General features: G+C 38.7%; 1 protein-coding gene across 4 annotated transcripts in view; it reads left to right on the top strand.

The window, feature by feature from the left end:
- LOC134349433 (palmitoyl-protein thioesterase ABHD10, mitochondrial-like) overlaps positions 1-15,879 on the top strand; it is a 51,490-nt gene that overhangs the window by 12,589 nt on the left and 23,022 nt on the right. For all 4 annotated transcript variants that reach the window (XM_063053725.1, XM_063053724.1, XM_063053727.1 and 1 more), the window contains exon 3: positions 6,447-6,558. In XM_063053725.1, the coding sequence (XP_062909795.1) occupies positions 6,447-6,558 (112 nt within the window). The remainder of the gene's footprint in view (positions 1-6,446; positions 6,559-15,879) is intronic.

Genomic DNA, 15,879 nt, shown 5'->3' with positions numbered 1-15,879 from the left:
TGGCTTTATAATCCTCGAGGGCTCTGTTCTTGGTCTCCTAAACCTTTTTGTATATTTCCTTTTCCTTCTTGACTAAGTTCACATCTCTTTTGACTTCAGAGTTTTCCCAACCTTGCCCATCCTTGCTCTTTCCTCATACTGGAACATACCTGACCTGTACTCTGTACAATTGGGCTTTAAAAACCCTACTCATTTCAGATGTGGACTTGCCCAATAACAGCAGCTTTCAATGAACTCTCCCTAGTCCCTGCCCAGTAATCTTGTAATTCCATAAGACTATAAGATACAGGAGCAGAAGTAGACCATTTGGCCTGTCGAGTCTGCTCCACAATTCCACGCTGCCATGGTAGCATAGCGGTTAGTGCAATGCTACACAACTCAGGCATTGGACTTCAGAGTTAAATTCCAACATCTTCTGTAAGGAATACGTGGGTTTTCTCCAGGTGTTCCAGTTTCCCCTCACAGTCCAAAGACATACCGGTTAGTAGGTTAATTGATCATTGTAAATTGTCCTGTAATTAGGCTAGGGTTAAATCTGGGGTTGCTGGGTGGCACAGCTCAAAGGGCAGATTCCATGTTGTATCTCAAAAAAAAGTAAATAAATTCTTCCTGTTCCAGTTTCGTATTTTCCAATAAGGTCTATACATTTCCTTTTCTATAGCTATCTTAAAACTTAGGATTTGGTATCAGTGTTCCCTAACTGTTCTCCTGCTGAAAGGTCAGATCAGCCAGCCTCATTTCCCAACACCAGACCTAGCACTGGCCCTTCTCTTGCTGGACTTTCCACCTTGCCAGATCTCAGCCCAGTAACATTGTACTTTTCACTATGTAGTGACAGGTTGATGTCCACCTATAAAACGAACCAATAGTATTCTTAACTGGAGAAATGAATTTATGGCTCAAGTTTTTTTTAATATAATTTTTATTGAGTTTTCAAAGTAAGTACATGAGAAAATAATATCTACCCTCCCCCCCCCCGATATATACTCCTACCTAAAGAGAAAAGAAAAAAAGAAAAAAAAAGAACCGCCTGAATATTGGAAGGTTGGCACATGCTCCATGGGATTAAAAATAAATTTAATATATATTTGTTACTTTCCCCAAGGAACCAAGATCTTTATCATCGGAGCTGTAAATAAAGGCTCCAAATATTCAAAAATGTTTCATATTTATCTCTTAAAGTCTAAAACATTACTTAGCTTCTCAACTCTCATAGTTCCCTGGGGAATCTCTTTGAACTTCACCATGTTGCTATGTGTTTCCCTCCCAATCATTCAGGCAAAAAAAGAAAAAAAAAGAGAGATAAGATACAAATAAAGAAAAAACAAAATACCCCCCCACTAATGTTGTGAATGAAAAGATACACAACACTACCCCCCCTCCATTGTGCGGGTCGTGGCTATTGCCACGCTTGCACACATGAATAACGTAGCAATTGGACAGTGTTTCTTCCAGCTCCCCCATAACAAAAAATTGTATATATATAAAAAAATTAATGTCCTTATTCCCAGCTAATATTCCTCAAATTTTAACCTTTCTTCCCCTCCCTCATATAATTAATAATATATTTATATATTCATCCGCCTAAAAATCCAACAGGCCTAATCCTTGATCCAGTCTTCATCTTCAATCCATCTCAGGTCCCCTGGGTTTGTTCTTGTATCTGGTGAATATTCAAAGAATCTCGTACAAACTCCTCCGCTTTCCGGTAATCGTCAAAAAATCTTTTTTCTCCACCAGGCAGAAAAATCTTCAAGGTTGCAGGATAACGCAATATAAATTGATAACTGTGATCCCATAGGGCTTTTTTCACTGGATTAAATTTCTTCCTTTTCTTCAAAAGTTCATAACTTATGTCAGAGTAAAAAAAAATTTTCTTCCCTTCTATCATCAGTGGCCTTTTTCTCTTCTTGGCAGCTTGGGCAACCGCCTGTAGAATCCTTTCTTTGTCTTGAAATCTTAAGAATTTTATTAAAATTGATGGTGGATATTGGTCATCTTGTGGTTTTGGTCTCAGAGCTCTATGTACCCGCTCTATTTCAATTGATCGGGCTTCCTCTTTCATTTGCAAGGTTTTCGAGATCCATCTTTGAAAAAATTCTATTGGACTATCTCCCTCTATACCTTCTTTAAGACCAACAATTTTAATATTGTTACGTCTACTAAAATTTTCCAACACGTCCACTTTCTCCAAGAGTCAATTTCTTTCCGTATTCTGGACAAGCACATCATTTTCTGTTTTTTCCACTCTATCGTTAATATGCTCCATTGTTCTTTCCATCTTCTGAAGTTTCTTATCCACTTTATCCTGTCTTTTCATAGCTTTATCATAGCACGTCCTCACGTCTCTAAGCTCTGTTCTTAATTTTCTTAGTTCAGCTGTTAATTGCAATAAAACCTCTCTTATGTCTCCGTCGTCTCCTTTACTTCCAGTCTCTTTCAGTTCTTCCTCCTCTTCTTCATCTGTATTCTCTATGGTATCCAATTCTGACTCTGAGTCGTTTTCAGTTGCAGTGGCCGTTGGTTCGGCTCAAGTTAAAATAAATATGTTGTTATGCAGATACAAATTGATGCCTATAGTATGGTAGCCCAATGTTACAAGTAGGAAATCTGTTCCCACCAGCACTATATTTGTTTTATAAGGCAATTCCCCCCCCCCACCACTCATTAATATAGTACACCTAGGTCTCAAAAGTAGGCTGGACTAAGAACCCAGAAGATCTGTACATGTCCAACATGGACCCTGGGTCTTGGACCCTTGTGTTTCTAAAAACAATTATGACCCTGGTCCCAACATTGGTTGGACCCTAATGATCCAAACAGAAGCAGAATGAGTCCAGTTTTACCTTGAGTCTGTCTTTTTTTTAAACATAGATGTTCTTTGATAATTACAATGTGTGACAAAGAGCTCAAATTTTAGAGGACTCTAATTATGGTTTAGTATGTTATAATAGGAAGAGATCTCAAGCAGAAACTTATATTAATATAGATTGTTGAAGAGATGGCTAATTTTCTTTCACTGAGCCAAGAATGTTATGGATTAAAGCTGAAGAGTTGTGATCAATTAAGAAGAATTGGATGGATGGGTTAACTGTTTTTTTCCGTGCCTTATTTTATCTGCTTTCAGCCTTCTTTGGAAGACTTGTAACCTGGGATTTTACTTTCTTTGCTTAGTAAGTTGTGTTCATAAACCTGTTATAAATGCCTAGCTTTAACTCTTTTATTAAATTGGTAACTCTCTGTTTAAAATATTAATGGTTACATGTGACTTTAGCAACAATGATATTCTTGTTCTTTTCAATCTCAAAAAGTCCAAACAATTCCCCTGCATTTTTCCCGTTCTCATTCCACCCCATTCTTGACTCCGATCTGAACCCAGCATTCTTAATCCCTCATCTGCCAGAATCCACCCAGACAAGTTGTCCTTTCTTTCAACCAACATACATAGAAGTTGCTGGTGAATGCAGCAGGCCAGGCAGCATCTCTAGGAAGAGGTACAGTTGATGTTTCGGGCTGAGACCCTTCATCAGGACTAACTGAAAGAAGAGGTAGTAAGAGATTTGAAAGTGGGAGGGGGAGGGGGAGATCCGAAATTATAGGAGAAGACAGGAGAGGGAGGGATGGAGCCAAGAGTTGGACAGTTGATTAGCAAAAGGGATATGAGAGGATCATGGGACAGGAGGCCTAGGGAGAAAGAAAAGGGGGAGGGGGGAGGCCCAGAGGATGGGCAAGAGGTATAGTGAGAGGGACAAAGGGAGAAAAAGGACAGAGAGAAAAGAATGTGTGTATATAAATAAATAAGTACTGGATGGGGTACGAGGGGGTGGTAGGGCATTAGCGGAAGTTTGAGAAGTCAATGTTCATGCCACCTGGTTGGAGGCTACCCAGACGGAATATAAGGTGTTGTTCCTCCACCCTGAGTGTGGCTTCATCTTGACAGTAGAGGAGGCCGTGGATAGACATATCAGAATGGGAATGGGACGTGGAATTAAAATGTGTGGCCACTGGGAGATCCTGCTTTCTCTGGCGGACAGAGTGTAGGTGTTCAGCGAAACGGTCTCCCAGTCTGCGTCGGGTCTTGCCAATATATAGAAGGCCACATCGGGAGCACCGGACGCAGTATATCACCCCAGCCGCCTCACCTGCAAGGACTGTCTGGGGCCCTGAATGGTGGTAAGGGAGGAAGTGTAAGGGCATGTGTAGCATTTGTTCCGCTTACAAGGATAAGTGCCAGGAGGGAGATCGGTGGGAAGGGATGGGGGGGACAAATGGACAAGGCAGTCGCGTAGGGAGCGATCCCTGCGGAAAGCAGAGAGAGGTGGGGAGGGAAAGATGTGCTTAGTGGTGGGATCCCGTTGGAAGTGGCGGAAGTTACGGAGAATTATATGTTGGACCCGGAGGCTGGTGGGGTGGTAGGTGAGAACAAGGGGAACCCTATTCCTAGTGGGGTGGCGGGAGGATGGAGTGAGAGCAGATGTACGTGAAATGGGGGAGATGCGTTTGAGAGCAGTGTTGATGGTGGAGGAAGGGAAGCCCCTTTCTTTAAAAAAGGAGTCCATTCTTTGTCATTTACCATCTATCCCTGCCTCTAACTACCTGTTTCTTTTGCCCCTGTGCCTGGCCATCTTGTTTCTGATCCACGCTCCAATATGATTCTCTCCTTAACTTATTTACTCTTATGTTTTCATTCTACAATCGGAGATTACAGAAGAACTCCTATTCCACAATGCATTATGCTTCATACCTTGGGAGAGATAAGACCATCGAAAACACCCTATTAATAAGGTGAATAAAACTGAAATATGCCCTGAACTATGCAGTTCATCTCAATTACTCCATGAGGTCTTTCCAAATAGTTCTAGTTCCCGTATTTCATTCTCCATATCAAAAATTTCTCTTAAATTCATTAATGGATTTGCTGCTAACTGTTGTGACACCTAACTTTGTATTACCTCATGGAAATGTGCCATAGCTCAGAAATAGGCCCATCACATCCATATGAACTATCAAATACCCTTCTACACTAATCTCCTTTATCTGTTCCCTTCTATGCCATGGTGATTTGAGTGATTGCCTCAAAATTTCTTAAAATTAGTGAGAGTACGTAACTCCAGTACTCATTCAGACAGTGCATTTCAGATTCCAGCCATCATCTTGGTGAAAAGGTTCTTCCCCCAGATTTTCTCTAAACCTCTTACTCCTCACCCTAAGCCTATGCCCTCCCATCTTAAACACCTCACCATGAGAAAAGGTTTCCTGTTGTCTTCCCCATGTACACCCCGCATAGCTCCATATAGCCATGTGGGATATCTTTTTTTTTCCTGAACTCCAAGGAAACCAATCCCCATTTATCCAGTTTCTCCTCATAACTGAAGTGCTACATCCTAGGCAACATCCTCTGTATGTGCTCAAGTGCAATCGTGTTCTTTGTGGTGACGAGAGCGATACATTATTCCATTGTGTACTAACCAGTGTTTTATACAGTTGTACACCTCTGCATGAAACATAGAATTCTGCATATCTTTTGTGTAATGTGGAGCTGCACTTTCCAGTCTGCTAATCTATATAACTTCTGCTCTCGTTTCTATTTTGATGCCAGCATGCTGTGTATTGATGACTGTCCCCTAATTTTACATATTCTAGCTCCTAGAAATTAAAAATGCACTAGCTCTACTGCATTAACCCAATCTAGTCTTCATGTTATTTCCTCAGGTGGTTCTTAATTTTATTCACCTCAATAAGTAACTCTCCGCTCAATGAGTGGGTATCTGATAGATGTTCAGAAAACAATCTTGCCCATTGCTTATTACGGAGTATATATCATTTTCTATTTTATTTGCATCTGTGAGCTATGACCTGTCTTATTCAAAATGTTAAGTTACTTGATCTATAGTTCTCTGCATGTCTGCTTCGTAATATAATGCAGAAAAACATAATTTACCATAGGTATTGCAATGGGCAGATTACCTAATATACTTCTTTAGATATGTAGATTCATACAAAGGTATTAATGAGTTCCTTAAGCAAAACCCTGCTTTTTAAAATCGAAAAAGTATCTATGATTTTAATTAATAAACTAATCTATTCTAAAGGAAGGAGAAAAAGTTAACATTTTAGGTTCGGGATCCTTTATCTGAAAATGGATCTCAAACCTCAAACATCAACTGTTTCCCTTTCTAATAAATGCTGCCTGGCTTGCTGAGTGTTGCCAGCATTTTCTGCTCTCTTCCCCAGGTATCTGGTATCTGCAGTTGCTTGTTTTTTCTCTGTATTCTAAATGTCAGGTGAAATTTGAACAGTAACTCATGAAACAAACTATTGACAGAATGGAAATTGTTTTCTTGCCATTGCCATGCATATTTTCAATGTTACTTTCTATAATTTATTATGAAATAAAGTTGGCTTTCTTAGAACTTTCTTATGCGATTTGGTTTTGCTTTTATAAGGTTTGATTATACGGGATGTGGTGCATCTGGTGGAAACTTCAGTGAGTGTACAATAGGACAATGGAAGAAGGATGTTTTGTCTGTAATCGATGAGCTCACCGAAGGACCACAAGTAAGATTTTATAGCCATGTAAATTAAGGGTTCAGATTTTCATCTTAGTGACTTCAGAGGTACTTATGGTGAAGTATCATATAACTATATAACCATATAGCAATTACAGCACGGAAACAGGCCATCTCGGCCCTTCTAGTCCGTGCCGAACTCTTACTCTCACCTAGTCCCACCGACCTGCACTCAGCCCATAACCCTCCATTCCTTTCCTGTTCATATAACTATCCAATTTAACTTTAAATGACAACATCGAACCTGCCTCAACCACTTCTGCTGGAAGCTCGTTCCACACAGCTACCACTCTCTGAGTAAAGAAGTTCCCCCTCATGTTACCCCTAAACTTTTGCCCTTTAACTCTGAACTCATGTCCTCTTGTTTGAATCTCCCCCACTCTCAATGGACAAAGCCTATCCACGTCAACTCTATCTATCCCCCTCATAATTTTAAATACCTCTATCAAGTCCCCCCTCAACCTTCTACGCTCCAAAGAATAAAGACCCAACTTGTTCAACTTTTCTCTGTAACTTAGGAGATGAAACCCAGGTAACATTCTAGTAAATCTTCTCTGTATTTACCCTAACTGTAAAATGCAAATGAAATCAAAATTGGAAAACAGAAAAAATATAGTTTTGAATTCCACTTGTACTTTTGGAATATAACTTACAAAACTTAAAAAGGAGGCAGGACTATTTTTTGTTAAGAAGGGTGAAAAAATTGAATTAATATATCTCAGCTGTAGATTGGGCTGTCGAATTGTTATTTTTCTTGTAGTTTGACTTTCCTATGCTTTCTTGTATTTCTTATACATGTGATTGTTCAGTGAATTTTCCAGTAATTGGTGTACAGTTGTCCCTGCACTTTTCTGGAAACTTCGTCTCAGTGGCGGTGTCATATTACTTGAATTTGGCTAACTTTTATCAACAGAATTTCTGTTTAGTTCTAGTCTGGTATGGGAAGACAATGACTCTGTCTCTCCCCCTTGTCTCTCTGTGCTTCTCCTGCCTACCTTTGCTCTTGTAATATTTAATAAAACAACCGTAAACAACAAGTTTTATTCCTCATTCTTGACTTCTGAAGAACATTGGGATTCAATACGGCCACAAATCCTCATTCTACGTTTTTGCCACTGAAATAGCTAGCCTCTCCCTTACAGAAGGTACACATTTCTGTCAAAAGCATATTCCTTTATTGAATTATTGCAAATTTGACAGTTCTTATTTCTTAGTCGCTGTTCTTTCTGCACCTGCTGTTTCAGTCATCCTTTCCCACACACTGTTGTTCATTTCCATCCTTCAGGTTATGAACAATCCTCAGGAAATGAAACTTTGTTGTAACCTGGAGAATGCCGGTAATTATTTTCACTTCAGCTCCTTTACAACTGAATGTCTCATTCACTTCCAGAAGAAACAATCCCTATATTCATTCATTTGCTACCTTCATAATTTCTAAATGGAGGATCTTTGTAACTGCCACTCACTGCTTAATAATATAGGAGAAAAAAATTGCTAGAATGATTTGCCAAAGTCATGACAAATTCAGCCATAAATTTAGCTGAAGTTGTTCGTCTTGAAGCATTAAAAGTAGAGGGGAGATTTCACAGAGATACAGAGATGTACAAGTTAATGACTGGTTCTGAAAGGTTCTAATTAGTAGACAGGTGAAGGATCAGAAGCAGTTTTTTTTTGGCAAGGTATGCTTTCTCTGTTTGGATAGGAGTAATGATTTATGTAGAATTTGCAGCAAGTAGGAGTGGCAGAAACTGAATTAATCATTACCTTAAAAAGGGAATTTGGATATGCATGTGTGAGAAAATAATTTGCAGGGTTGTATTGAAAGCATAGGGGAATGGAACTGAAGATATTGTTCTGAAAGGAGCTGATGTAGTCAATACAGCCAATGGGTTGAGTTTACCCAGTTGCGTTGTTTTCCATTCCCGCCTCAGTGTTTATTCTTTGCAGTTTTGTAGATTTTAAGCCCTTCTTTCCACTAAATTTAAAAAAGAGTGAATTACAGTTGAATGTATTTTCATGCGAAGTACTCTTCAGTTTTTGTACATTCACACACCTTGTGCATCCTTTCTAGGGACATCGCAATCTGTAATAAAAGTGTCTGTTCTAGCTTGAGCTAAGCTTTTCCTATCTTATCTCTTTAGTAAGGTAAATCATCTGGATAAGAGAAGAATTTTAGCTTTATTGAACTTTATTTACTGCTACTATTTCACGTTTAGCCAAAACAGCAGTTAAATCTCTCTGTACAAGGAATAATCTGAATGTTCTGCTACTTTGGGTAGTGCATCTGGACAGTCTGCCAGTTTAACACCCAAAGTATAAAGCATGGCAGATCATCAGACTTTTACTGCATATCAACAAATTGGCTGAGAGGGCTAAATGCCAGGTTTCCAAGTTTGCCAATGATACAAAACCACATTGGATTCTGAGTTGGGAGGAAAAAGTAAAGAGGCTTATTGGGATTATGGATGTGTTGAATGAATGGACAAGTACACGGAAAGTGCAATATAACATTGAAAAAATATGAAGATATTGTAATTATATGGATGGTTCATATTCAATCAGTAAGGTCAGAAATCATTTTATTAAATGCAATAATACATACAAAAGATCAATAAGAAAGAAACAACTGTGTTCAGGAAAACTAAATCTATGCTTACATGTCTTAGATCACGCAATCAGATAAAACACCACAGTTCCATAGCATTAGAGTATTCCATCTCTTCTCTTATGCAGATAAGATAATCTTACCTTCAAATCTGTTCACACCACTCATGAACCCAATTCAGAGATAATGGTCCATTGAATCAAACAAGAAGCTGGAGAAAGTAAATATTTCTCAAGAGAAAATAACAACTTCCTAGAGCAACAGTGAATGCATGACAGTCTTCCATTGATACCATTCACGACATTACAAAAGACATCTGACATGCAGTGGAAAACTCCCATGTTTTATGTGCGTTGACAAACAACTCTTGATCATGTGACTGATCATTATAGTTACTAATCTTTCCCAAGCTGTTTACTCAGTACTACACCTGTGAATTTTGCAATGTTATTTGCACGTGTATTCAGAGATTCATAGTCTAAGTAGATTATATTAATAATATCACTATTATAAGCCATATTATTAAAACTATTAAACACTATTATTAAAAAGTTCTTGCTGTATTCTACACAACAGTGAGTATAAAGTAATGAATTCTCCCAATTAATTTTTGCATATTCTGGTCCCATGCCATCAAAATTAGCCATGTCCAGATTATGGACTTTAACATGTGGACCAGTTTTATCTCTTTCCATAGCTATTTTAAAACTGATGGGATTATGGTCGCTGGCCCCAAAGTAATTCTTGACTGACACCAACCAGTTGCTTATCCTTATTTCCTACAAGAAAGACTATTGGTCCCTCTCTATTTCAGCCGTCTACATATCGCTTGAGAAAACTTTCCTGGACAAACTTCACAAATTCTGCCCCATCCAAATCCTTAGGACTTTGGTAGTCCTAGTCAATGTTAGGTCAGTGAAGATAACATCTTCGATTACACCAATTATTCCTACTTCTATAAGAACATAAGAAAAAGGAGCAGGAGTAGACCATCTCACCCAGTGGTCCCCAACCACCGGACCGCGGACCAGTACCGGGCCGCAAAGCATGTGCTACCAGGCCGTGAGTCAGCTGCACCTTTCCTCATTCCCTGTCACGCACTGTTGAACTTGAACATAGGGTTGCCAACTGTCCCGTATTTGACAGGACGTCCCATTTATTGGGCTAAATTGATTTGTCCCATACGGGGCCGCCCTTGTCCCGTATTCCCCCCGCTAAGATAGAGCGTTCCTATAAAACCTTTGGTGCCGAAATGGCGTGAAACGAAGAAGCAATTACCATTAATTTATATGGGAAAAATTTTTGAGCGTTCCCAGACCCAAAAATAACCTAACAAATCATACCAAATAACACATAAAACTGAAAATAAATAACACTGAAATATGGTAAAAGCAGGAATGATATGATAAATACACAGCCTATATAAAGTAGAAATAATGTAGGTGCAGTGTAATCGGGAAGATGAAGGCAAAACCGATTTGTGGGAAAAAGAATCTGTACGTACGCGCATGCGCACATCATATGCGCAGTCATGCATGCGCACACAGGTGCCTGCGCAAGGCTTCATTGCCATGGTAGTCTTTCCTGGGGTTAAGTGTCCTGGGATTTGACTGCTACTTTCGTCCCTTATTTGGGAGTGAGAAAGTTGGCAACCCTAACTATAAAAGACATGTTGGGGTGAGTTTAATCCTACTTGAACCCCCTCTCCCCCGGTTTGGCCGGTCTGCAAGAATATTGTCAATATTAAACCGGTCTGCGGTGCAAAATAGTTTGGGGACCCCGATCTAGCCTATTGAGCCTGCTCCACCATTCAATAAGATCATGGCTGATCTGACCTTGCACTCACCTCCACCGATCTGCCTTCTCTCCTTAATCCTTAATTCCCCTACTATGCAAACATCTATCCAACCTTGTCTTAAATATATTTACTGAGGTGGCCTCCACTGCTTCATTGGGCGGAGAATTCCATAGATTCACCCATCAGTTCCTCCTCATCTCTGTCCTAAATTTACTCCCCCAAATCTTGGGGCTATGTCTTAGTCACCACTATCAGTGTAAACAGCTTCTCTGCCTCTAACTTATCTATCCCTTTCATAATTTTATATGTTTCTATAAGAACTCCTCTCATCCTTCTGAATTCCAGCAAGTATAGTCCCAGGTAATCTCTCCTCATAGTCTAATACTCTCATCTCCTCTACACTGCCTCCAAAGCCAGTATATCCATCCTCAAGTAAGGAAACCAGAACTGCACACGGTCCTCCAGATGCGGCCTCACCAGTACCTTATACAGTTGCAGCATATCCTCCCTGCTCTTAAATTCAACACTTTAGCAATGAAGCCCAGCATTCCATTTGCCTTCTTGATAGCCTGCTGTGCTTGCAAACCAACCTTCTGCAATTCATTAACAAGCACTCCCAAGTCCTTTTACCGTTTAAATAATAATGTGATCTTCCATTTTTTTTTCCTTCCAAAGTGGATGACCTCGCATTTACCAACATGGTACTCCATCTGCCAGACCCTTGCCCACTCACTTAACCTATCAAATCTCTCTACAGACTCTCCATATCCTCTACACAATTTGTTTTTTCACTCAATTTAGTGTCATCAACAAACTTGGATACACTACACTCTGCCCTCTTCCAGATCGTTAATGTATATCTCGAACAGTTTCAGGCCCAGCACCAACCCCTGTAGCACACTGCTCACCACTGATTGCCAACCAGAGAAACACCTTTGTATCCCAACTCTCTGCTTTCTATTGGCTAACCAATTATCTATGCTAATACATCATCCCCAACTTTATGCCTCTTCCCTACATATTTGCTCCTCTAGGTCCCACTGACTATCTGAGGGACCTTTAGTACAATGCATTCAAAGTGATCATACCTTTCATTTCTAAGTTGTGCCCTTCCTACCTCAATGGACAAACCCAGGAATATCCCCTTGGTACCATGTCATTGGTAGAAAAATTAGTGGAGTGAAGGTCTCTGGTTTTGTCGGCTGTGTAAGTCTTTTTTTTAATATAATTTTTATTGAGTTTTCAAAAAGAATACATGAAAAGATAAAATCTACCCTCCCCCCCCCCCATATATATAGTCCTACCTAAAAAGAAAGAAGAAAAGAGAAAAAAGAAAAGAGCCGCCTGGGTGTTGGAAGGTTTCCACGTGCTCCATGGGATTCAAAATAAATTTGGTATAATTATTCGTTACTTTCCCCAAGGGACCAAGGTCTTTATCGGAGCACTTAAATATGCCATCCTATCTTTTGTAAATAAGGGTGCCAAATATTCAAAAATGTTACATATTTATCTCTTAAATTATAAGTAATTTTTTCGAGTGGAATAGAACTAGCCATTTCATTATTCCAACGATCCATACTTAAATACGAATCAGATTTCCAAGTAACTGCTATAGTCTTCTTAGCTACTGCCAATGCAATTTTTATAAATTCTTTCTGATATTTATTCAATTTAAGTTTCGGTTTTATCCCTTCAATATCACCTAATAGAAATAATACAGGGTTATGTGGAAGTTGAGTTCCAGTAATTTGTTCCAATAAGACTCTTAAATTTATCCAAAAGGGTTGAATTTTAAAACAAGACCAAGTAGAATGTAAAAAAGTACCAATTTCTTGATTACACCGAAAGCATTTATCAGATAGATTTGAATTTAATCTATTTATTTTTTGTGGTGTAATATATAATTGGTGTAAAAAAATTATATTGTACTAATCTAAGTCGAACATGTATTGTATTTGTCATACTGTCAAGACAGAGTCTTGACCAATTTGTTTCATCAATATTAATATTCAAATCTGTTTCCCATTTTTGCTTTGACTTATGGGTTCCTTGTTTAATTGTCTGTTCTTGAATCAAATTATACATACAAGAAATAAATTTTTTAATTTTCCCTTTTTGAATTAAAATTTCAATTTCATTAGGTTTTAGCAAAAACATTGTTTGACCCAGCTTACCTTTTAAGTAAGCCCTTAATTGAAAGTAACAAACGAAAGTATTATTAGATATTTTATATTTATCCTTTAATTGTTCAAATGACATCAATATACCTCATTCAAAACAATCTCCTATAAATTTAATCCCTTTTTGGTACCAATTATATAAAAGTTGATTGTCCATTGTAAAAGGAATAAGTCTGTTTTGAAACAAAGGTCTCCTTGCTAATAGAGATTTCTGTGTTTCATTATCATCATTTATCTTATTCCATAAATCAATCAAATGTGTTAATAGAGGAGATTCTTTCTTTTCCCGTATCCATTTAGATTCCCATTTATATATAAAATCTTCAGGTCTATTTTCTCCTATCTTATCTAGTTCTATTTTAATCCATGCTGGCTTTTGATCATCGGAGAAAGATGCAATAAATCTAAGTTGATTTGCTTTATAATAGTTTTTAAAGTTTGGAAGTTGTAACCCTCCTAACCTAAATTTACATGTCAATTTTTCCAATGATATTCTTGACATTTTACCTTTCCAAAGAAATTTTCTCACACATTTATTTAACTCTTGAAAAAATTTCTGTGGCAATTGTATTGGTAATGTTTGAAACAAATACTGTAATCTAGGAAATATATTCATTTTTACAACATTGACTCTACCAACTAATGTTATTGGCAGTATCATCCATCTGTCAAAATCTTCTTGAATTTTTTTCAACAGTGGTAAATAATTAAATTTATATAAATTCTTTACATCATTATCAAGTCTTATACCTAAATACTTTATACCATTTACCGGCCATCTAAATTGGGTTACTAATCGACATTGACTATAGTCTCCTTCAGTAAGAGGTAAAATTTCACTTTTATCCCAATTTATTTTGTAACCTGATACCTTCCCATATTCATCCAATCTAGAAGATAGTTTATGTAACGAATGTTGTGGGTTTGTTAAATAGATCAAAACATCATCGGCAAAAAGATTAATTTTATATTCCTCCTGATTAACTCTAAAACCCATAATATCTGGATCAATTCTAATTAGTTCTGCTAATGGCTCTATCGCAGTACAAATAAAGCAGGTGATAATGGACAACCTTGTCTAGTTGACCTTTTTAACTGGAATGGTGTTGAAATTTGAGAATTTGTCACTACTTTAGCTTTAGGGTTAGAATTTAAAGTTTTAATCCAATTTATAAAAGATGTTCCTAACCCATATTTTTCTAATACTTTAAATAAAAAATCCCATTCTAATCTATCAAATGCTTTTTCTGCATCCAAAGCTACTACTATATGTGGGAGGGTGAGGAGCCAGAGGTCGTGGTACATATAGGTACCAATGACATAGGTAGGAAAAGGGATGAGGTCCTGAAAGGAGAATATAGGGAGCTAGGAAGGGAGTTGAGAAAAAGGACCGCAAAGGTAGTAATCTCGGGATTACTGCCTGTGCCACGCGACAGTGAGAGTAGGAATGCGATGAGGTGGAGGATAAATGTGTGGCTGAGGGATTGGAGCAGGGGGCAGGGATTCAAGTTTTTGGATCATTGGGACCTCTTTTGGCGCAGGCGTGACCTGTACAAAAAGAACGGGTTACACTTGAATTCTAGGGGGACCAATATCCTGGCAGGGAGATTAGCGGGGGCTACTGAGGTGACTTTAAACTAGAATGGTTGGGGGGTGGGAATCAAATTAAAGAGGCTAGGCGTGAGGAGGTTAGTTCACAACAGGGGGATGGGAACCAGTGCAGAGAGACAGAGGGGTGTAAAGTGAGCATAGAAGCAAAAAGTACAAAGGAGAAAAGTAAAAGTGGCAGGCCGACAAATCCAGGGCAAGCATTAAAAAGGGCCACTTTTCAACATAATTGTATAAGGGCAGAGAGTTGTAAAAGAGCGCCTGAAGGCTTTGTGTGTCAATGCAAGGAGCATTCGTAATAAGGTGGATGAATTGAAAGTGCAGATTGTTATTAATGATTATGATATAGTTGGGATCACAGAGACATGGCTCCAGGGTGACCAGGGATGGGAGCTCAACGTTCAGGGATATTCAATATTCAGGAGGGATAGACGTGAAGGAAGGGGAGGTGGCGTGGCGTTGCTGGTTAAAGAAGAGATTAACGCAATAGAAAGGAAGGGCATAAGCCGGGAAGATGTGGAATCGATATGGGTAGAGCTGCGTAACATTAAGGGGCAGAAGACGCTGGTGGGAGTTGTGTACAGGCCACCTAACAGTAGTAGTGAGGTCGGAGATGGTATTAAACAGGAAATTAGAAATGTGTGCAATAAGAGGATTTCTTGGAATGTATGCGGGATGGTTTTTTGAACCAACATGTCGAGGAACCAACTAGAGAGCAGGCTATTCTGGACTGGGTTTTGAGCAATGAGGAAGGGTTAATTAGCGATCTTGTCGTGAGAGGCCCCTTGGGTAAGAGTGACCATAATATGGTGGAATTCTTCATTAAGATGGAGAGTGACATAGTTAATTCAGAAACAAAGGTTCTGAACTTAAAGAGGGGTAACTTTGAAGGTATGAGACGTGAATTAGCTAGGATAGACTGGCAAATGACACTTAAAGGATTGACGGTGGATATACAATGGCAAGCATTTAAAGGTTGCATGGATGAACTACAACAATTGTTCATCCCAGTTTGGCAAAAGAATAAATCAAGGAAGGTAGTGCACCCGTGGCTGACGAGAAATTAGGGATAGTATCAATTCCAAAGAAGAAGCATACAAATTAGCCAGAGAAAGTGGC

The sequence above is a fragment of the Mobula hypostoma genome, chromosome 7 (genome assembly GCF_963921235.1).
Source record: "Mobula hypostoma chromosome 7, sMobHyp1.1, whole genome shotgun sequence".
NCBI classification, from domain to species: Eukaryota; Metazoa; Chordata; class Chondrichthyes; order Myliobatiformes; family Myliobatidae; genus Mobula; species Mobula hypostoma.
This window is presented reverse-complemented; position numbering and strand designations above follow the sequence as displayed.